Source organism: Heteronotia binoei, chromosome 13 (genome assembly GCF_032191835.1).
Source record: "Heteronotia binoei isolate CCM8104 ecotype False Entrance Well chromosome 13, APGP_CSIRO_Hbin_v1, whole genome shotgun sequence".
Classification (NCBI taxonomy): Eukaryota; Metazoa; Chordata; class Lepidosauria; order Squamata; family Gekkonidae; genus Heteronotia; species Heteronotia binoei.
In genome coordinates, this window is record NC_083235.1 from 18007824 (window position 1) to 18032505 (window position 24682).

The 24682-nt window shown below is 41.8% G+C and overlaps 2 protein-coding genes across 2 annotated transcripts; both read right to left on the minus strand.

The window, feature by feature from the left end:
• Positions 1 to 2993: 2993 nt before the first annotated feature.
• On the minus strand, positions 2994 to 3923 carry LOC132581870 (olfactory receptor 13H1-like). Its single transcript, XM_060253290.1, has one exon. The coding sequence runs from the start codon at positions 3921 to 3923 to the stop codon at positions 2994 to 2996; it is 930 nt and encodes a 309-aa protein (XP_060109273.1).
• Positions 3924 to 11819: 7896 nt separating this feature from the next.
• LOC132581871 (olfactory receptor 13H1-like) lies at positions 11820 to 12752 on the minus strand. The gene has a single exon (XM_060253291.1). It carries the CDS (start codon positions 12750 to 12752, stop codon positions 11820 to 11822), a length of 933 nt encoding a protein of 310 aa, XP_060109274.1.
• Between the last annotated feature and the right edge of the window lie 11930 nt (positions 12753 to 24682).

Sequence of the window (24682 nt, forward strand, 5' to 3'; positions counted from 1 at the left end):
AACATCACACCTGTCTTCTTACTGGGATGTCAGGGTTCAGGGATCCCCATTTTTACTCATGTCTGACAAAGGGAGCTTTGACTCACGAAAGCTTATACCCCAAAATCTTGTTGGTCTCTCAGATGCTACTGGATTTGAATCTAGCTGACTTGACTGAATCAAGAATGACCTGCAGTACAACCCCAGAGCTACATCCTTCTAAGTCCATTGACATCTATGGGTTTAGAAGGGCATACCTTCTAATGCTTAGGATTGCATCGCTAATGATACTAATCACAGCTGATGTGGAGATGACAGAATTGCTCTCCCCCAGAGAAAGGTTAATTGGAAAATCAAAGGCCAGAGCAGTGGAACATGAATAGACACAGAAGGCAACCTCCACTATGGAAAGCTGATCTGAGATCACAGGAATTATTTAATTGATTTATCTCACATTGCAATCAGCTCTCTCTCAGTCAAACTCAGATCTCAGCTTTATGCTTCACTGGACTGGTTCCATCCACTCAAGAAAAAGATGATGATGATGAAGAAGAAGAACTGGGCTTATTGATCACCTAGTCCCTGCTAGAAGAAGAGAAATGATTGGATTTATACCCCACCATCCTTCCGAGGTTGGTAAAATGAGTACCCAGTTTTCTGGAGGGAAAGTGTAGATGACTGGGGAAGGTGATGGCAAACCACACTGTAAAAAGTCTGCTGTGAAAATATTGTGAAAGCAACACCACCCCAGAGTCAGAAATGACTGGAGATTGGACAGGGGGCTACCTTCACCTTTATTTACTACCCAAAGGAGTCTCAGAGTGGCTTACAATCTCCTTTCCCTTCCCCTCCTCACAACAGGCACCCTGTGAGGTAGTTGGGGCTGAGAGAACTCTCCAAGAAACTACTCTTTGAGCACAACTCTTTGAGTTATGACAAACTCAAGGTCATTCCTGCAGTTGCATGTGGAGGAGTGGGAAACCAAACCTGGTTCTCCCAGATAAGAGCCCAGTGTTACTGGATGATGTATAGTAATATTAAAAAACATCAAAGATAAAATAAAACATCTGGATGACATTAGTACCACAAATCTAAATGCCTCAGATGGCAAATTCTAATTGGTTCCAATTTCAGGCTGCTGATTGCTTTGTGGGTGGGGGTGGAAAGAGGGTCTAAGGCAAGCACAGAGAGCAGAAGAGGGTGGCAGCCAAGATAGTAACAGTCATTGTCCTTGACCAAAAGCCTGGTAGAACATCTCTGCCTTACAGGCCCTGCATAATTGCATAAAATCTGTCAGGGTCCTGATGGTGTTAGGCAGAGAGTTCTACCAGTTTGGGGCCAGGCAGGCCTCGGATTCAGTGGGAGCTCACAGGAGCGCAGCTCCTGAACCTTTCTGACAGTTCCACCTCCTCCTTCCCACCTTGTCCATCAAATAGTAGGTGCAGCTGCATAACAATCTCTGGATGAGCTCCACCACCTATTTTTCTACAAAGCGATCCCTGGAGCCAGGACTGAAAATTCAAGCAAGCTAAAAAAGAAATAAAACTATGATCCTCCGTTCAGGAGGTTTTGCTTACCCAGTGTGAGTTCCCCAGTGATATCAAGACTGAACACTGAGATCTTGAATAACATGTATTCCTCTCAAACTACTTTGGAAGAGAAGAAATTCAGAAATTGTGGCACTAGCCATCAAATCTTCCTTTTTATGATCAGGAATTCAATTAAAATCAATCCACTTTTTTATTCAATACCTTGTTAAATTTATAGCGGTTTTCACAAAATGTCCTTTTGGATTTTCCTCAGGCAAGCACTCACACTATATCTGGCTATGGCCATTGCCTTGGAAGAGTGAGTGTATTGATTTAAGTTTAATAAAATCAGTATCCATGGAAGCATGGAAACTTTGCACAGTATCCTTGATCTTCCATTTTTCCCGTTTAAAGGGAAAATGCTGTTCGGGCAAATTACAAAGATGTTCTGACTGCAGTGGTAACAAGAGAAACAAATTATAGTCACGAAAATAAAGCACATCTTACATGACATATTCATGCAGATACATTTAAATTACTGTGAACAGATTAACTTCAAAAAGGTTAACTTGCTACAGCTCCAAGTCCAAGTAAGAGAGAGAAGGTCCTGTACAAGATAAAACAGAAGACAAGCAAGGGCCAAAGAGTCTCAGCATCTAACAGATGAGAGATTGGGGCCAACTGCCCAGTCTATCAAGTGAGATAAGATCTTAATTGGCATCTTCTTCACTGTGTTACTGGAGATCCTTCTGGAATATGACTCAGAAGTCTTCAACAGAGTTCCCAGGGAGTTACTTCAAATTAGTATTTTCAAACTCAAAAGATTAATTACTATTTCATCTGAACAAAACTGCAAGAATACCTTAAAGAAAGGAAGGAGTGATTTGGTAAACATTATGACTCCCAAAGCAACCCTGGTGGCCTCAATAAAATCTGTTTTATAATTGTGATATAATAAACTGTCTCTCTCCCTCCCATTCTGTCTTAAGTTCACAAAGAGTATTTGGGCATTTTAATAAACGTTATTCTTTATTGTTCATTTATTTAAAATATTTCTACCTTCTGCAGCTCAAGGTGTCTTACAATACAATATGAAATGATACAAGGTGTCTTATGATACAAACAAAAACATAAAAATGCTCAATATACATAAAAAACACAATTTAAAACCACAGTTTATTAAATCAATCCAATGCCATCCTAAATAAAAAATAAAATGCTAAACTAATCAAATGCTGGTCATTACAGCTGATGAATTACACAAGATTCAGCAGACACTGGCTGCGATCACATGTATTAAATATTGCACTTTCAATCTGTTTTCAATGCATTTTCTAGCCGGTTTTTGCCAGTTCACACAGTAAAATCTAGTTGGAAAGTATATTGGAAGTGGATTGAAAGTGCAATATTTAATACATGTGATCGCAGCCACTGCGTATGAAGAAGGTTATCATAAGAGGATGTGGAGCAATATGGCGCTAACCTTTATTCTGACCTTTTCCTTCCAAACACTCTCCTGAAAGCTCCTTTTACATCCCTATTTCTCAAGCTGTAGATCACGGGGTTCAGCATGGGCGTTAAGACTCCATACGTCAAAGATATCATCTTATCTTGATCCAAAGAAGTTTTTTGGGGTTTCGCATACATGATCATGATTGTTCCATAAAAGACACTGACCACCGCAATGTGAGAGCTGCAGGTGGAGAAGGCTTTCTTCCGACCTTCTTTGGATCGGATGAGCATTACAGCCCAGACGATACGACCATATGTTACAACAATGAAGCCAAAGGGTGGGATTAAGAGGAAAAGGCTGGAAATGTGCATGAAGAACTCGCTAGCACGTGTGTCAGAACAGGCCAGTTTGAGGAACGACTGTAGTTCACATGCAAAATGGTTAATGATATTTCGTCCACAGAAGTCAGTTGGCTGCAGTAGCACATTGATAAGGGTTACTACAAAGGAGAAAGTCACTGACACAGCTACCAAAGTGATGCAAAATTTCCAGCTCATGATCTGCGTGTAGTGAAGGGGCTGGCATATAGCTGCAAAGCGGTCATATGCCATGATGGCTAGCAGGACACATTCTGTTGAGACAAGAAACAGACCAATGTACATCTGGGTCAGACATTTGTAGAAGGAGACTGCAGGCCTGGAAAGGAAGCAGTTGACCAGGACCTCGGGAAGTATATTGTTGGAAAGGATGAAGTCGATTGAGGAGAGGATGCAAATAAAGAAATACATGGGCGTATGGAGCCGGGGATCAGCTATACTCAAAATGATGATGAGTCCATTTCCAAGAAAGCTTATGAGATAAACGACCAAGAGGACCCCAAAGAACATGGCCCGTGCTCTGGGGTCTTCAGATAACCCGATCAGGATGAATTTAGTCACCACTGTCTCGTTTGGAGGTCCCATAACACTCTCTGGCTTGTCTCGTCTGTAGGAAAGAACACATGAATTGTTTAAAAGTAAACTGGCAGATTTTTGCTTATGATAAAATATTGGAGTGCTTTGGAGAAGGTTATATTCTCTGCCTTGTCACCATCTAGTGTATTTTGGTGGATAATGACTTTAGTGAGACTTACGCACAACTGTAATTGTGGTTTATTGTAGAACCAAAGTGTTCCATGATATCGAAACCAGGAACTGTACTGGTGCGAATAACCAAAGATAGTGTTATTTAGTACATACAGAGTGATAATTGATGGGTGTATTAAGATGCCCCAGGGATGGGAGGCAGGTGGACCAAAAAAAGTGCATCCACACATGCACATCTGCCTGCCATCCCTGTCCTGACCCTGAGTCACTCCCCTTCTGCTTGCTGGGGCACCTCCAAGGTGCCTCCCCTGCCGTCTGGAAGGCCAGGAAGTGCCCAGGGAGTGCCTGGGGAGCCATGGACGGGGCATGTGATCATTCTAGATGCCTGCGGATTGTCCCTCTTCCAAGTACTGTGAGGAAGCTCCCAGGTGCTCTATTTCCAGCTGGATCTCTCTGGATCTCTTTAATGCCACTCTTTCATGCGACCCTGAGCTGGCCTTCTGTTGTCAGTCACAATGTCATTTCTATAAATTCTATATTTAGATTCCAATTGTTAATTTTTTTCCACATGCAGATTTTGGTGCAAATCTGTACTGAAATAACTCTCTGATTTGGAAAGGATACTGCAAGTGCCTTCAGGGGTCCAATTCTCACTGTTCTATTAAGTAAGCAAAGCCTTAAAATGCTTGGGAAACATTTATTTCCCAGTTAATTTCATAATGAAAAATGCCTGCATTAAGAATCACTGGATGCCTAAAAATATGTCCAATCTCTATTTACTTCTTACACACAACTTCCAAGTGTGAAATAGTTTTAGAATTTCTCTTACGCATCTCTCAACAGACTCATGTCTCCTTCATTTACATACAGTGCTCAGTCCATTTTATTATTACAGTCATTGACCAGAACATTTTAGCCATCTAAAACAACCTTAGAAGTACCTTATAAAAAGTCAGGGACCAAATCCTGCAATAGACTTCAATGCAACTCTTGTCTTCCCCATTCCCTCAGGTTATACTATTATTATTATGCAGCTCAATAACTTCAATTTTATGGCATTGGGCTCATCCTCTTTCACATCATCCAGTTACATGCCAACCATGCCTTTCTGCTGTCTACATTGGACAAACATGTCAGTCCCTACATAAGAGAAAAAATGGACTAGGAAAGTGCAGTATTCAGAAACTAGTAGGCAAACATTTTAATCTTCCTGGATCTACTATTGAAGTCTTCTTGGATCCACTATTGAAAGTCACTGTTCTAGAGCAACTCATGAAACTGGTGAATTAGAATTCACCAAGGAATTAAACAATTTATGTCTTCATGGCTAAGAGTGAAACCTGGGTTTCCTCACTTATTGTAATACTTAAGAGCTCAACAGGACCCACATTTTAGAAACCTTAACAGTCTATTCTTAAAATGCTGTGTCACACATGCCATATCCCTTTCTTGATGTTGGTCAGTTCTCTCATGTTTCAAATTGCCTCTTCCTGAAGTAGTCTGTTATTTATCCAAGTTTATTACATTTTTGTTTATTTTTATGGCATGCAAAAGTAACTAGAATTCCTGGCCTTTCTTGTCATCCATTAGAAGACAGTGTGGTGTTGTGGTTAAGAGTGGCAGACTAATCTAGAGAAATGGTTATGATACTCCTCCACATAATGCCTACTAGGAGACATGGGGCCACTCATGGTTCTCTCAGAACTCTCTCCGTCCAACCTACCACGACACAAGGTGCCTGTTGTGGGGAGAGGAAGAGAAGGCAATGGTAAGCCACTCTGAGACTCTTCAAGGTAGAGAAAAGCATGGTATAAAAACCAACTCTTCTTTTCTTCTTCTTCTATAAGTCACACCTGATCTATGATATCAGACCTCTCTTGGCTCAGCTCCTTCCCCTTTCCCTCTACCCTTCTGCCATTATCTTCATATGAGGGAAATGCTTTTGTTTCTTTCCATTGTATGTGAGGCAATGAGCTCCAATTAATGAAAGTTCATACTGCGATAAATGCTGTTGGTCTTTAAGGTGCCACTAGATTTCTGCTTTGCTTAGTCTGCTAGGGTATGGTGTTTGTTGCAAGTGAAGTGAGTCCTCAAACAAAAAAGATCCAGACCTTTCCACAACCTGGGTCAAGCCAATTTCCTTTTATTGCTGTAGCTTCAAAACAACAACACGGGTTCAGAACTTTATAGTAATTTGCCCACACATTACTTCCTTTGGTAATAGACATTGCTTACCTAGTGTTAGTTGTCCCTCTGAAGTCTAAACAAAACACTATCTTCTTCAATATGTGTTCTTCATTTTTAAGTATTTTCAAAGAGGGAAATCAAGTGGTAAGAAAACCCCAAGCTGTAGCAGCTGAGGCTTCAAATGAAGATTGGAGAAGACAATTAAATGCAGTGCTCATCCATGAATGCCTCAATAGTTCAAGGAGGTCTTCACAAAATGTCCTTCTGGGGTTTCCAATTACTGTGAACAGATTAACTTCAAAAAGGTTAACTTGCTACAGCTCCAAGTCCAAGTAAGAGAGAGAAGGTCCTGTACAAGATAAAACAGAAGACAAGCAAGGGCCAAAGAGTCTTAGCATCTAACAGATGAGAGATTGGGGCCAACTGCCCAGTCTATCAAGTGAGATAAGATCTTAACTGGCATCTTTTTCACTGTGTTATTGGAAATCCTTCTGGAATATGACTCAGAAGTCTTCAACAGAGTTCCCAGGGAATTACTTCAAATTAGTATTTTCAAACTCAAAAGATTAATTACTATTTCATCTGAACAAAACTGCAAGAATACCTTAAAGAAAGGAAGGAATGATTTGGTAAACATTATGACTCCCAAAGCAGCCCTGGTGGCCTCAATAATATCTGCTTTATAATTGTGATACAATAAACTGTCTCTCTCCCTCCCATTCTGTCTTAAGTTCACAAAGAGTATTTGGACGTTCTAATAAACGTTATTCTTTATTGTTCATTTATTTAAAATATTTCTACCTTCTGCAGCTCAAGGTGTCTTACGATACAATACATGATACAAGGTGTCTTATGATACAAACAAAAACATAAAAATGCACAATATACATAAAAATACAATTTAAAACCACAGTTTATTAAATCAATCCAATGCCATCCCAAATAAAAAATAAAATGCTAAACTAATCAAATGCCATTGTAAATAAAATTTTACAATGGAACCAGTCTTTTGTTACAACCGAATAAGGGATATGTGCATACGTTTGTTTGCAATCTCAACAGAAATCTTATTCTTCAGAGCATACACCCTGAATTCACTCTGCATTCACTGCCTCAGGAGGTGGTGGCAGCTACAAGCATAGCTTCAAGAGGGGAATGGATAAGCATATGGAGCAGAGGTCCATAAGTGGCTATTAGCCACAGCTTATTGTTGGAACTCTCTGGGGCAGTGATGCTCTGTATTCTGGTGCTTGGGTGGGGGCACAGTGGAAAGGCTTCCAGCCCCACTGATAGACCTCTTGATGGCACTTGGGTTTGAGTTTTTTTGGTCCCTGTGTGACACAGAGTGTTGGACTGGATGGGCCATTGGCCTGATCCAACATGGCTTCTCTTCTGGTCTTACACAAAAGTTGTTAAATACAATATTTGGGAAAGAAGAAGATGCATTTATAAGGTTTAACCATGCAGAGGGAAATCATAGCAGAAATTGGAATATTTTGGCATTAATTATTTGCAGCAAAGAAATAATCCCCCTCTATCATCTTGATCCCCATTAACACACTCTCTTTAAGCCAGCCCAAACCCTGGATGCGTTACAAAATTAAAGTGGCTATGACTACCTAACCATCTGGGCAGATGTGTGCAAAGTATCCCAAAAATTCTAAATGGATTGGAAAATATGAGGGAAACACCAAGGATGAGAAATAAAGGAGACGCAGCAGAGGCAAGACCAAGGATTGGATCCTATGACATGATCACCTCTTGTGTTTCTTTCCAACTGTTGTGGAGGCTCTCCTCCATTGGGGCACTCATTTCCTTTGTGTGCAGAAAGTTAGAACTCCAGGGCAGACCCTTTTTGCTGTGCCAGCTAGGGGTGAGCCATTTGTGGATGGCTCTACCCAGAGGCAAGGGTGGTTCACCCATTATCTTGCAAAGGAGGGGTTGTGTTTGACCCCTAGCCCTGTCTGGGCCACTAGTTTTATTGCTGCCCTTGCCATTTAAATATGTTTGTAAAAATAAAGTGGCCCTTAGTTTACTCTACCCTTTGTGCCCATCTCTTTCTTAACATAAGAACATAGGAGAAGCCGTGTTGGATCAGGCCAATGGTCCATCCAGTCCAACGCTCTTTGTCACACAGTGGCCAAAAAACCAAATGTCATCAGGAGGTCCATCCATGGTACCAGGACACTAGAGGGCCTCCCACTGTTGCCTCCCCTCCCCCCAAGCACCAAGCATCACTGCCTCAGACAGTTCAAATGTTTTCTGTGGCCCCAGAAGGTAGGACCAGAACCTATGGGTTGAAATTAAATCAAAAGAGTTTCCGGCTCAACAAGAACTTTCTGAGCATTAGAGCGGTTCCTCTGTGAAACAGGCTTTCTCAGGAGGTAGTGGCTCTCCATATGTTTATCCAGTCCCCTCTTGAAGCTGTCTATGTTTGTATGCTTGTCTTCTTTCTGTGGGGGCAAATAAAAATAAAGCAGAAAAAGTTCAGAAGGAAGTGCAATAGTATATCTTTTCTTCTTGCTGTAAAGATGATTTTAGGTCCAAGTTTGCATCCACATGGCAACGATTCCCCTTTTATTGCTAGTACAAATATACAGCACCCCTACAGGAGTTCTGTGCACACTTTCCAACATCAGCTGCCATCCTCCCTCCCATCCCATGTTACTGGAGGACTTTTTTACAATCAGTACATTTTATAAAGATATAGTTCAGAAACATCATCTTATATCTAATTCTCATCCGAGATCTCAAAGTCTGGATACTTTGATTTGCCCTCTGGGTTCAGGTACAGAATAGGGTGATGTGTTGTACAAATCTGTGTCAACCCCGAGTTAAGGATGTGCACATTGAACTTCCCGAGTCAAAACCCCCTCCAAAGGGGCATTCTGTGTATTTGCAGAACAAAAAATGGGTTTAAGGAATTTTCTGGCAATACAGGGGAAAATTCACAAGCATCAGAAGCCATAGGGGATATTTCTGGCAATCTGTATCAGGTATTTTTAGAAGAAATGGCATTAAGTTTGCAGGGAACCAAGTCCATCCTCTCCCCTAAAAATATTTGAAGAGGATTGGAAAAAGGGGTCCAACTTTACTGACCCCTGTACAAGGTTTTCCCATCCATTGTGAGATTTATTTATCATATGACAGAGCTACACACAGCATCTATCTATCTATCTATCTATCTATCTATCTATCTATCTATCTATCTATCTATCTATCTATCTATCTATCTATCTATCTATCTATCTATCTATCTATCTATCTGTCTGTCTGTCTGTCTGTCTGTCTGTCTGTCTGTCTGTCTGTCTGTCTGTCTGTCTGTCTGTCTGTCTGTCTGTCTGTCTATCTATCTGTCTATCTGTCTATCTGTCTATCTGTCTGTCTGTCTGTCTGTCTGTCTGTCTGTCTATCTATCATGGTGGCCAAATTAGCAATTTCCTCATGGGGAGTTACTGTTGCCAATCTCCAGGTGAGGACTGAAGATAACTCAGAATTATGACTGCTATCCAGATGGCAGAGATCAGCTCCCCTTGAGGTGAGGGGGGAGTGAATGTCTTCACTTGGGTGGGTGGGAAGACAGCAAGGAGGGGGGGGGGCACTTGCCCAGAGCCTCTTTCTAGAGCCCATGGTATTTTTCTTCACAACAGGCCTTATTCCTAGTAATCATATAAAATCAAGTTGCTACAATGGGTATTTAGACCAATTAGGCAATCCCCCTAAATACTAATATTTAAATTTTCAATCTATTCAAACACAGCTGGGGAGAATTCAAAGAGCTCTGTCACATCTTCCTGGAAAGCACGATGCTCACATTCCTGTGACAGATGGAAACGAGATTGGAGGGCTTTACTACAATCGCATTCAGGTCCTGCTATTTGTCCCATGTAAACAAGTCTGCACAGCTGCCAAAGCCTGTTTGTATTTTATTAGCTGTCTTCCATACTTTACATAGAAAGTCAAATCCTGAGTGCCTCTTGTTGCTGTTTATGGAGTTATGGATATCAGGTGGAATTGATTGCATTCATGTTTACATTACCTAGATCGAAAATTTGCAACTGAAGGATTTGTGCTGATCTTATTGTTGGGTGTCAGGATCTTAATCCGGATAGACCCATGTCAGCCAGGTCTTTGTGAATAGGCAACTCTCTGTTTTCAGTGGTCTTTCTATATTCAAAAAGCTGGGAGCTCTATAGACATGGTTGGAAAGGATGACATGACCTGAAAGACTTCTGTCCTAGACCATGCAGAGCTGCAGCCAGCCTGAGTAGACAACGCTGGCTTTGATGGATCAAGGCTCTGATTCAGGGGTGGAAATCTAGCAGAAGTTCCTTTGCATATTAGGCCACACACCCCTGATGTAGCCAGTCCTTCAAGAGCTTACAAGGCTGTTTTTTATAAGCTTTTGGAAGATTGGCTACATCAAGGGTGTGTGACCTAATATGCAAAGGAGCTCCTGCTAGAATTCCACCCCTGGTCTGATTCAATATAAGGCAATTTCAGATTCACATGTTCAAAATTAACTATATAAACTATATGTCCTGATACATATGTGCCAGCATGGTCAGCAACATTACTTGGGGCAAATTCACCATAATGACACATACTCAGTTTAGACTGGATTGAACCACATGCTACCAGTGATAATAGGTGCATGCATGTGGCCGTTACCCATGTGCACCCTATCCTTCATATGGGATCACTTGAGTGTGTGATATAAAAGAGTTTTTGAAAGTAATATCATTACAATAAAGAGGAGACAGTTACAACTTCAAAAAAGTTCAATTTTATTCATTACATTCACAAGGCAGAGAAGGTAGAGAAGAATCAATCTCGAGATGCAATATAATTAAGAAAATGGTTCACAGTACAGGCATGAAAAAGTACTCATTTGGAAGAAGCCTAACATATTCCTGTTGTTATGGAAAGAATTTGACAGTGACCTTCCTGGAGACTTATGGCATCTTGGCAGAATTTTACTTTCTTTCCAAATATAGTAACAGAGCAAAATTGGAAGCCCAGAGGCACATCGACTGGGCAGCATCATCTAAATCTTGTCCTAAATGCCTTGTACACAAATAAGCCCTCATCAGCTCCTTCCCTCCGTATCAGCAGATAGGGGTGTACGAAATAAAATAAAATAAAATAGGTAAAATTCAATCCCTTTAACTTTTAAGTCTCCTTTCCCGCCATTATTCAGGAAGCCCAAATACTGATTTGGTAGTATTCAGGTGGCCATATTCGGTCCCTGAATAACATTAGAGAATCTGATTCGACTGTATTCGGGGCCAAATATGGCTGAATCAGTGGGTATTTGGGGCTGTTCCTCTCTGACAGCTCTAGAGAACAATTTAACAAAATAATTTCCCAGTGATTAAGGGCAATTGAGGAGAGATCTATGACTACTGAGAAACATTGCTGTTCCTTTGCTATGTGACATACCATAACCTACAATGATCATAGCACAAGTATTTCTCTTCTGCTGACTGGCCATAAGATGCCTACGAGTAGCACACCAGCATGGCCATTCCATCACTGTGGGAGATCAGGATGTGATCAGAATCCAAACATCTAGGCTACAACTCTTCATTTTGAAATTTTTCCTCCAATCACTTTCCAGAAAGCTGCCTTCACATCCCTGTTCCTCAAACTGTAGATGAGTGGATTGAGCATGGGAGTTAGAGCCCCATACATTACAGAAACAATTTTTTCCTCTTCAGAAAGAAATTTCTGTTGGGGCTTCACGTACATGACCATGAGGGCACCGTAGAAGATACTGACCACAGTGAGGTGAGAACTACACGTGGAGAAGGCTTTCTTGCGACCCTGTGCTGAGCGGATGCGCATTACGGCGAAACCTATGCGCCCGTATGTCACAACAATGAAACCAAAGGGTGGTATTAGGAGGAACTGGCTGGAAACATGCACAAAGACCTTACTAGTATGTTTGTCGAAGCAAGCCAACTTGAGAAAAGACTGTATCTCACATGCAAAATGATTGATGATGTAGTGGCCACAGAAATCAGTTGGCTGCAACAGCACTGTGATGAAAGTTATCAGGAAGGAGAGGGCTACAGTTGAAGCCACCAGGTTGATGCAGAATGTCCAGCTCATGATCTGCATATAGTGTAGGGGCTGGCATATAGCTGCATAGCGGTCATATGCCATGATGGCCAGCAGAATTGTTTCTGTTGAGAAAAGGATCATACCAACATACATCTGGACCAGACATCTGTAGAAGGAGATAGTGGGCATGTAAAGGAAGCAGTTGGCCAAGACCTCAGGAACAGTGTTATTGCTGATGATGAGGTCGATCGACGAGAGGACACAGAGAAAGAAATACATGGGAGTATGAAGCTGGGGATCAGCAACAATCAATATGATGATGAGACCATTGCCAAGAATGCTGACAAGGTATGCTGTTAAGAAGAAGCAGAAGAACACAACCTGTACTCTGGGATGTTCGGATAATCCAATCAAGATGAATTCAGTCACCAGTGTCCCATTTGGAGCTCCCATTATATGATCTGTTTTTTCTCTTTTGCATGAAAGGAAGAGCAAATCATTTAGAAGTGATCGAGTTTTGCTTATCCATTAAGTGTCAATGTGCTTCAATAACATGTCCTGCTGTTGTTAATTAATACATAACATGCCTTTTATAGTGGTTCCATATTTAACCCCAAATTCTGACTTGATTACCCACAAGCATATTTTGTCCTATTTTATATTGAAACTACTCATAGGTTTAGAAGCCAATGATTTTCAGTTTGGGGAAATTGCTACTGCTTTTAATTTACTACTACGACAAGGACGATGACTACTACTACTAATAATAATAATATCATTCAATCCCTTCTGCTACAGGGCTATGGGTAGGGTTGCCAAGTCCAATTAAAGAAAAATCTGGGGACTTTGGGGGGCGGAGCCAGGAGACTTTGGGGGTGGAGCCAGGAGACATTGGGGGTGGAGCCAGGAACAAGGATGTGACAAGCATAATTGAACTCCAAAGGAGTTCTGGCCATCACATGTAAAGGGACGGCACACCTTTTCAATGCTTTCCTTCCATAGGAAATAATGAAGGATAGGGGCACCATCTTTTGGGGCTCATAGAATTGGACCCCCTGGTCCAATCTTCTTGAAACTTGGGGGGTATTTTGGGGAGAGGCACTAGATGTTATACTAAAAATTTGGTTCCTCTACCTAAAAAAATAGCCCCCCCCAGAGCCCCCAATACCCACGGATCAATTCCCTATTATTCCCTATGGGAATCGTTCTCCATAGGGAATAATAGAGTGCCTAGTAGACATTTCCCTCCTCCCCCCACGCTTTCTAAAGGGGGGGAGGGCCTCCAAACCAGGGAATCCCCTACCCCCTCCCTCTCACACACACAAATACTTACCAGATTGGAGAACTCTACTTGCTGTGAAAACGAAAGAAAAAAAAAGGGAGGGGCTGTTCTCCGAAGCTCTTCCTGCTTCCTGCCCAGCCTTAAAGGGGCCACACATTTTACAAACGGCTCAGGATCTCAACAATATGAAGCCTGCAGGTATGTTCTTCCCCCCCTCCACCCCCCCACCCCCGCTTCCCGATTTCTGGGGGGCGGGAGATTAGGCTGCGAACCCAGAAGTCCCCCGCCAGAGCGGGGTTGGGGGGTTGGGAAGCCTAGCTATGGGCAATGTACAATAACAATAAAAACATAGATTATTGATTATATATAGATTCTTGAAATAGTTAATCAAAATCTGTCATTTTTTACACTGTGTTGGTGAAGCTCGTGGAAAAGTAATATCATTAAAGAATCACTGGATTTCCCAAAAACTTCCTATGAAGAAAGGTTAAAAGGCTTGTGACTTTTTAGCTTGGAGAAACGTCGACTGAGGTGTGACATGATAGAGGTTTACAAGATGGTACATGGGATAGAGAAAGTAGAGAAAGAAGTACTTTTCTCCCTTTCTCACAGTACAAGAACTCCTGGGCACTCAATGAAATTGCTGAGCCATTAGGTTAGAATGGATGAAACAAAGTACTTCTTCACCCGAAGGTTGATTAACACATGGAATTCACTGCCACGGAGGTGGTGGCAGCTACAAGCATAGCAGGCTTCAAGAGGGGATTAGATAAACATATGGAGCAGATTAGCCGCAGCATATTGTTGGAACTCTCTGTCTAGGGCAAGTGATACCCTGTATTCTTGGTGCTTGGGTTGGGGGGCAACAGTATGAGGGTTTCTAATGTCCTGGCCACACTGATGGACCTCCTGGTGGCACCTGTTTTTTTTTGCCACTGTGTGACAGACAGAGTGTTGGACTGGATGGGTCATTGGCCTGATCCAACATGGCTTCTCTTATGTTCTTATGAATTTAAACATTCATGATGGAGCTGTGCTTTGATTAAGAGCTCTTGGAGGACTATAAAATAGTCTTATCAAATAGGCTACCAGTCCATGATAAACCCACCTGACCCAAAGCTCAGTGGCATAACATCACCATACTTTACTTTTTCCTTGCTTGCACAGGAAACACAGACAAAGAAGTCTAAAGTTTCATTTCCTCTGGTTGGCCCTGGTTAGTATTTGAATGGGAAACCAACAAGGAATACCAGGGTCACTATGCAGAGACAGGCAATGGCAAACCAGCTCTGAACACCTCTTGCCTTGAAAACGCTATGGAGTAGCCATAAGTTTGACTTAATTTTTGAGAGTCTAAGTTTTCTTCTCCAGGAATTTTGACTCTCAAAAGTAGTATAGCCAAGGGAGTTTTATGTGACATCAAATGCCACCCCGAGCCATTTGCTGGAGGAGTGAGATACAGATTAACAGAAATAAAAATAATGCTTGAAGGTAGATCATTTTTTAAAAAAAAACCTCTAAGGTGACATAATACCGCTAAGAAAAAATATTAAGGATACATCAATTCCCAATTCTGACATATTATTTCCTTGCTATATTCCTCCCACAAGTTGAATCCAAGCAGATGACAGCCGTATAAACTAAGCGTGTTATTCTTTTAATCTGTTAAAAACATCTTCATTATTCTGCCCACCCTCTATAAATATAACTTATTTCGATTTCCATTTCATTGTATCTGGAGAAGTGGTTGTGGACATGAAAGCTCATACCTTAAAATTTTTTTTGTTGTTCTTAAAGGTGCCACTGGAGTCTAAATTTGCTCTATAAAGAAAATACAGATAAGGAAAAGTAAATACATACTATAAGCAAAAAAGTAAGAAAAAAATTCTCTCCAACATACCTTTTGTTGCATTAGATTTATGGTGACAGCAACTGGAATTATTTATACAGCAAAATGGAAAGCAGAACTCTGCCCAGGCTTAGAAAAGAGGAAAGATAAACTTGCTGTGTATGCAGTGATGGTGAAATTAACAACTTGTTTGAGAAACAGATCAGTTACAAAATTCAAGAAGAGATGAAATGTGTTTTATGTAAGCAGGAGACAAATTCAAAATGACAAGTAGTTTAAAATATTACATACACATGTATTGTCAGGGGTCGTTTTGTAGAAAAATAAGTGGTGGAGCTCATCCAGGGTTTGTCATGCAGCTGCACCCACTTTTCAATGGACAAGGTGGGGGGGGAGGAGGGGGAACCCTCAGAAAGCCTCCTGCTGAATCTGAGGCCCGTGTATTGCAATGAAGAAGCAGAACGAGAATTAATTTTAAATGTAAAAAATATTAAATATAAGTATATCCCAAATGAAGGTACCGTCACTGTATTAGTGTTTCGAAATTATTTTGTGTAATGAAGTGGAAGTTGGAGAGAAGTATTTTTTACTTTCCTGCTTGTCATTTGATTGGATGTTGTATGTTATATTTCTAATTCTTCTGTGCTGTTAATTTTAAATTAAAATAAAGTTCATTTTAAAAACAAATGGTAAAACTTGAGCATAGCCTGGGTTGGCTGGGCATGAGTCTGTGTCCTAGACCTACTTTCTTGTAATCATTCAGTGACTCAAAAAATCACAGCAAGCACACTCCTCTGAAGCAGACATTGTTATATACTTGGCTATGATTGGCAATCATTGGTAAACTGGTAGATGTGGGATTCACTACACCGGGAGAGGAGAGGCTATGTATTGCGCATACACTTTCCCTGGGGGGGGTAGGATACCCAGAGGGAGCCCCCCCACCCCCGCCCCCCCAGAGTTTGCTACGTCATGGTGTGTAGAGTTTGCTACGTCATGGTGCGTAGAGTTTGCTACGTCATGGTGCGACCGAATTGTCCGGCGGTATAACCAGATGGGCAGGCTGGGCCCACCAACCTCGCCAGCCTAAGAGAAGGAAAACTCTAACATCAAACCCGGGCAGATAGAGCTCATTAATGTAACACCTACCACCTGGAGGACTCGCTGCCGGCGTCCCGGCTTACTGGGCCATGGCAGATGACCCCCAGGTGAAAGGGTGGAGCCAGTACCGCGCACACTGCGTTTCACCTAAAAAATTCCTCTGCGCAGGCCTGAAGGGCATATCCACATACACAACCCACAACGCATCAAGTCCTGCAGTGATGGGCAAGGGGTGAAACGGCAGGTGGAAGGTGCCACTGGAAGCCGCAGTCCCAATCCTGCATGTAGGCGGTTCAGGGTATTGGTCGCCTGATGCTAACCCGGAGACGAAAACATTTTTCGGCAGCACCCTGAACGACCAAGCAGCCTTATCTAGGGACAGCACTGCTTGCTCCTCACGGAGAGGGGCCTAGAAAAGGTGGCCTAAACAAAGCTCGTCTCCTCCCCCCCAGTTGGCTAGCCGCGGTCAACGGGCATCCTTACTTGCGGTCAAAAAATAAAAGAATCGCACTGCTACAGCACCAGCCCTAGATCAGACTTTTCCCTGCAGCCACTATGGCCAGACCTGCCTGTCCCGCATTGGTCTTGTCGGCCACCAGCGGGCCTGCAGCGGACGTGGACTGTTGCACCCTTCTTGGGTCTTCGTTCGCGAAGCCAAGCCGAGAGGGTAGATGTGAAGCAGCAAATTATTTTTTTTTCTCAGAACCTGCTTTGTCCATCTGTATTAATCTGAGGGACAATTGTTACAGTTTTATATATCAGTGTATCTAACTCCATATAGATTTAATCAAATTTACAATATTACTACATATTGATGTTGCAATATAGTTCATTCGGGTCTGAATTTCGCTAAGCATATGGAGCAGAGGTCCATCAGTGGCTATCAGCCACGGCATATTGATGGAACTCTCTGTTTGGGCAGTGATGCTCTGTATTCTTGGTGCTCAGGGGTGGGGGGGCAACAGTGGGAGGGCTTCTAATGTCCTGGCCTCACTGATGGACCTCCTGATGGCACCTGGGTTTTTTGGCCACTGTGTTACACAGAGTATTAGACTGGATGGGCCATTGGTCTGATTCAACATGGCTTCTCTTATGAATTTAAACATTCATGATGGAGCTGTGCTTTGATTAAGGGCTCTTGGAGGACTATAATGAAAGAAATCAATCAAATGCTGATACAAAATTACAAGAGGGACCTAAGGGTTGCTCATTAATGGTACTAGATGATAATGTTCTTTCTTAATACCAAATTATACCCTACAAAGCCAATGTATCATGCCTAAGAAGTATTGGTAATTGGGAGGACTGTTCTCATCCATTAGCTCTGTGGTTTCTTCAAGGCAGAATGAATGACTATCTCTTGCAAAATCCTCCAAGTCAATCAGAATTGCTTTTTTTCCAAATTGAGATACCACTTAGCATCAATACATCCATCATCTCTTTCTTATAAAAACAGATTAATGGCAACCCTTCTGGACTTGACACTGATTTTAAAAAATTTCAACATAGATTGAGATGTTTTAACTGAGACCCAGTTTAGTCTTTACCTCTCCTGAAACCGTAGAAGATTTTTTGAAACCAAAATCCCCAATATGATTTTATAACCAAGTTGTTATAACCATATCACTCTTCCCTTCTGAGTTATCATATTTATAATAATAATAATCCAATTTTCAATCAATCTGTGCCTTCTTTTGTCACTGGTTACAGTTTTATCAAAAATCTGTGATACATTATTATACTATGTATGTACAATTTTGAATTAATTACTGCTATGAATCTATAATTGATAGTTTAACCACATGTGGTATATTCATTATTTTTTTTAAAAAGTATACCAGGTAATACATTCATTTTTTATCACAGAGGTCTCATCCAACTATGAGCTTAGTTCGGAAGTTTGACTTCAAAATTAGATCTGTGTCTTATCTCCCACCTCAACATTGCTTCTCTCCAAATTAAGATATTCCTTAGCATAAATACACCAATCACCTCTTTCTTATACAAACACTTTAATGGCGACCCTTCTGAACTTGACACTGATTTAAACATTTTTCTACACAGACTGAAATGTTTTAACAGAGACCAGTTTATAGTCTTTCTCTCCTGGAACCATAGAAGATTTCTAAAAATATAGTCCAATTTTCAGAAAATCTGTGCTTTCACTAGTTTACAGTTTTATTGAAAATCCATCATACTTTACTGATATTACATACAATTTGAATTGATTACTGCCATGTATCTATAATTGATGGCTTAACCACCAATGATATATTTATTAATTTAAAAAAGTATTCTAGGTAATACATTCATTTTTATCACAGAGGTCTCATCCAACCATGAGCTTACAATTAAAATTTGATCTCAAAATTAGGAGTGAGTCCAGGTAGAAACAAAATCACTAATGCTTACAGGGGCATAGCAACAACCTCCTCTATGGAAGGCTGAATAATTATTTAACTGATCACACACATCCTGTCCCAGCTACTTAATCAATACTTCTCAGCTTTATGCTTTGAAAGGCTGACTTCATTTTTGTTCCAGTGAAGTCTTTTCATGCTGTTTTATTTCCATGCCCTAAAGAAAGGGCCAAATAAAGTTAAAAATAATTACTTACAAGGAACATAAAAGGGAAACAGAAACAAAGAGCGTTTATGCACACATTCTTTCTGTTGTTAAAAGTCTTTTCTTACCCAGTGCTATTTCTCTAGTGATTTCCAGAAAGAAGATTGAGATCCTTCCTGAATAGTAAGTATTCTTCATTTCAAGGTACTTTAAAAGACAACAATCAAGCTGCAAGGGGGAAAAACAGTGCTAACAACCTAAATTTACTCTTTAAGGCCAGAAATTCAGTTAAATCCCATCCAACTAAATCATTAGTTCAAGAGGGTCTTCACAAAGTATCCCTTTGGAGCTATTTTCCCAGAAAAAAACACACCGGCTGAAGGTGAGTGCGAAAACGCCCACAGTGATAGTTTCTGGCTATGCATGGCACCTTGAAAGAGAGAGTTCCAGAAGTTCCAGAAGTTTTCTTGTCTGGTCCGAGCGCCATCAACTGACCCTTTCCTCCAACTCTGATCTATCTTCAAGATTCCATGTAGTATCTTACATCCATTCAAAGAATGGATTGGCAAGAATGGGGGGGGAAGTTAATCTTTCCCCTTCTTTTAAAGTTCTGAACAACATTGCCTACATTGATCACGTTAGAAGATCTAGCAGGAAGAACAGCTCTGTCCATACCTGGAGACAGAAGAGACAGAAGATAATGATTTTCAGGCACTTGCTGCTTAGGGTTTTGCGAGTTGCGGTCCCAGAAGGCCTTTTGAGATGTGACCTAAAAGTCTTCAGTAAAACTACTAAGGAATGACCGTCATATTCAAAGATCAGTTCTAATTACAGCTGACTAAAACTGTAAGAACACTACATGGCATAGGATGGTTCAGTAAACATTACAACTCCCAAAGGAAGTAAATAAATTTTAATAAAATCTACTGTCAGTGTGATTCAATAAGTTATTGGTCTCCCTCCTCCCTCTCTTCCTAGGTTACAATAAGGATGTTCTTAAGATCACAAAATTTACATACCAATGTATTTTCCAGTGGAACCAGACTGTTGTTTCCACTGAATAAGAGAGCCATATATGTGTGCGGCCCTATGACTGGAAAGGGCCACCTTTTTCATCGAGCCCTATCCACAAACCACTGCTGCATGTGCCAGCCACCCTCACCCAGCTATCATAACTCCTAGCTGCATTTAGTTGACTGGTCATTCTAGCTTCTTGAACTTACGGTTGCCAGACCCCTGGTCAGGGGACTCCAATCTGCTGGCCCCAGTTGGCTGTCAGGGGAAACCCCACGCCAACATGATAACATCACTCAGAAGTGATGTCATTATGCTGCCAATGTCGCACCATGACGGTCTGGGTTTTGGGCAGACTCTATGGTTTTGTAGCAAAAAACCATTGAGTTTTTGTCCCCAAACCTAGAGAGTTGTGTGCAACGTCAGTGATGTGACATTACTTCCAAGTGACATTGTTGTGCCGTGTGTGTGTAAGATTCCTGGACCGGGTCCAGGATCCTCCCCAACAGGCAATGAGGTAGGACCTGGCAACCCTACTCTTGGTTCCCCACACTGGCTCACCCATCCACTTAGGTGTCCTTGACCCCTCTGTCAGTCCCTGTCCTATCCCAGTTTCACACCTAAATGCTATTGGTTGAATTGATTTACATTGTGCAATCTTCCTTGAGTCTCACTTGAGAAAGGCAAGCTGTAAATAACATAAAAATAAGTTATAAAAATATGCATATAAATAAAAAAATTAATAACAGATCTTATCTCTTCAGAGGGTTTCTGAGGTCTTTGGAAGGTTTCTGGCGTCAACAGATTATAGCTCTGTACCTATAATATGTGGAAACACTGGGACCAATTCAGATTGCATCTACTAATTGATTTACACCAACTGAGCAACTGGCAACTTTAAAACAGGGGTGGCCAAATTGCAGCTCAGGAGCCACATGTGGCTCTTTGACACATCTTGTGTGGCTCACAAAGCCCCCACCACCCTGTTGGATGGCTTGGAGAAGACATTTCTCTTTAAATCACTTCTCCAAGCCAAGCCAGCCGGCAGGTTGGAGAAGGAGAAGAACTGCAGATTTATACCCTGCCCTTCTCTCTGAATCAGAGACTCAGAGCGGCTTACGATTTCCTATATCTTCTCCCCCAACAACAGACACCCTAAGAACATAAGAACATAAGAACATAAGAGAAGCCATGTTAGATCAGGCCAATGGCCCATCCAGTCCAACATTCTGTGTCACACAGCGGCCAAATATATATATATATATATACACACACACACACACACTGTGGCTAACAGCCACTGATGGACCTCTGCTCCATATTTTTATCTAACCCCTTCTTGAAGGTGGCTATGCTTGTGGATGCCACCACCTCCTGTGGCAGTGAATTCCACATGTTAATCACCCTTTGGGTGAAGAAGTACTTCCTTTTATCCGTTTTAACCTGTCTGCTCAGCAATTTCATCGAATGCCCACGAGTTCTTGTATTGTGAGAAAGGGAGAAAAGTACTTCTTTCTCTACTTTCTCCATCCCATGCATTATCTTGTAAACTTCTATCATGTCACCCCTCAGTCGACGTTTCTCCAAGCTAAAGAGCCCTAAGCGTTTCAACCTTTCTTCATAGGGAAGGTGTTCCAGCCCTTTAATCATTTTAGTTGCCCTTTTCTGAACTTTCTCCAATACTATAATATCCTTTTTGAGGTGCGGCGACCAGAACTGCACACAGTACTCCAAATGAGACCGCACCATCGATTTATACAGAGGCATTATGATACTGGCTGATTTGTTTTCAATTCCCTTCCTAATAATTCCCAGCATGGCGTTGGCCTTTTTTATTGCAAACGCACACTGTCTTGACATTTTCAGTGAATTATCTACCATGACCCCAAGATCTCTCTCTTGGTCGGTCTCTGCCAGTTCACACCCCATCAACTTGTATTTGTAGCTGGGATTCTTGGCCCCAATGTGCATTACTTTGCACTTGGCCACATTGAACCGCATCTGCCACGTTGACGCCCACTCACCCAGCCTCAACAGATCCCTTTGGAGTTCCTCACAATCCTCTCTGGTTCTCACCACCCTGAACAATTTAGTGTCATCCGCAAATTTGGCCACTTCACTGCTCACTCCCAACTCTAAATCATTTATGAACAAGTTAAAGAGGATGGGACCCAGTACCGAGCCCTGCGGCACCCCACTGCTTACCGTCCTCCACTGCGAAGAATGCCCATTTATACTCACTCTCTGCTTCCTATTACTCAGCCAGTTTTTGATCCACAAGAGGACCTGTCCTTTTACTCCATGACTCTCAAGCTTTCTAAGGAGCCTTTGATGAGGAACTTTATCAAAAGCTTTCTGGAAGTCAAGGTAAACAACATCTATCGGGTCTCCTTTGTCCACATGTTTGTTCACCCCCTCAAAGAAATGTAACAGGTTAGTGAGGCAAGATCTTCCCTTGCAGAACCCATGCTGAGTCTTCCTCAATAACCCGTGTTCATCAATGTGCCTACTCATTCTGTCCTTGATAATGGTTTCTACCAACTTTCCCGGTATTGAAGTCAGACTGACTGGCCTGTAATTTCCCGGATCTCCTCTGGAACCCTTTTTAAAGATGGGGGTGACATTTGCTACCTTCCAGTCCTCAGGAACGGAGGCAGATTTCAATGAAAGATTACAGATTTTTGTTAGAAGATCCACAAGTTCAACTTTGAGTTCTTTCAGAACTCTCGGATGTATGCCATCCAGACCCGGTGACTTATTAGTTTTTAATTTGTCTATTAGTTGTAGGACCTCCTCTTTTGTCACCTCAATCTGACTCAGGTCTTTCAACACCCCTTCCAATATTAGTGGTTCTGGGGCGGGCAAACACTTCTCATCTTCCACGGTGAAGACGGAGGCAAAAAATGCATTCAGCTTCTCAGCCATTTCCCCATCCTCCTTCAGTAATCCTTTTACCCCATGGTCATCCAAGGGCCCCACTGCTTCCCTGGCTGGTTTCCTACTTCTAATATATTTGAAGAAATTTTTATTGTTGGTCTTTATGTTTTTTGCAATATGCTCCTCATAGTCCCTTTTTGCCTGCCTGATCACAGTCTTGCATTTGATTTGCCACTGCCTGTGTTCCCTTTTATTAATCTCACTTGGACTGGTTTTCCACCGCTTAAAGGAGTCCTTCTTACCTTTTACAGCTTCCATTACTTTGTTTGTTAACCATGCTGGCCTCTTCTTATACCTGTTTGTGCCTTTCCTAACTTGTGGTATGTATTTTATCTGAGCTTCTAGGATTATAGTTTTAAATAGTCTCCAAGCTTCCCCAAGGGTTTTGACCGTATTTACCTTTCCTTTCAGTTTCCTCCTCACATGCCTCCTCATCTCAGAGAATTTACCCCTTTTAAAGTTAAATGTGGTTGTGGCGGTCTTTTTGGGCAACTCCCTATTTATACAAACGGTGAAATCAATAACATTATGGTCACTGTTCCCAAGCGGCGCAATCACTTTTACGTCTCTCACTAAGTCTTGGGCATTACTTAGGACCAGATCCAGGATCGCCCCACCTCTGGTAGGTTCTGAGACCATCTGCTCCATAGCACAGTCATTGAGAGCATCAAGAAACTCAATCTCTTTCTCTCGACCAGAACACATATTGACCCAATCAATCTGCGGGTAGTTAAAATCACCTATTACGACACAGTTTTTACGTTTAGCCGCTATCTTTAATCCTTCCATCATATTATAATCGTCCTCTCTCTTTTGATTTGGTGGGCGATAACAAACTCCCATAGTTAAATTTCCTTTTGGGCCCTCTATTTCAACCCAAAGCATTTCTAAAAGGGAATCTAATTCTCTGACCTCAGTCTTACTGGACCGTATATCCTCTCTGACATACAGAGCCACCCCACCTCCAACCCTTCCCTCCCTATCCTTCCGATATAACTTATATCCAGGAATCACTGTGTCCCACTGATTCTCCTCATTCCACCAAGTTTCTGAAATTCCCACAATGTCTATGTTTTCTCCCAACACTAAACATTCCAATTCACCAATTTTACTTTGGACACTTCTAGCATTTGCATACAAACATTTATAATTTCCCAGGCAAGCTAGGCCCGCCATCTCTGTCCTGCCGCCTCGAGACTCTGGCAGACAGTCCATACTATTTGTCACCATCACAGTGGACAACTCTGATCCGTTACTCGGTAGAAAAATAGAAGCCAACCCTTCATCTCTTTGAGATGAGTCCTCCCGAACCAGAGACATTCCATCTCCTGTCGGCTTTCCCCCAAGATTTAGTTTAAAAACTGCTCTGCCACCTTTTTGATTTTAAGCGCCAGCAGCCTGGTTCCATCCGGAGACAAGTGGAGACCGTCTCTTTTGTACAGCTCCCGCTTGTTCCAGAAAGCATCCCAGTGCCTAACAAACTTAAACCCTTCCTCCTTACACCATCGTCTCATCCACACATTGAGACTTCTAATTTGCGCCTGTCTCTCCTGCCCTGCACGTGGAACAGGTAGCACTTCCGAGAAGGCCACCTTGGAGGTCCTGGCCTTAAGTCTCCCACCTAGCAGCCTAAAT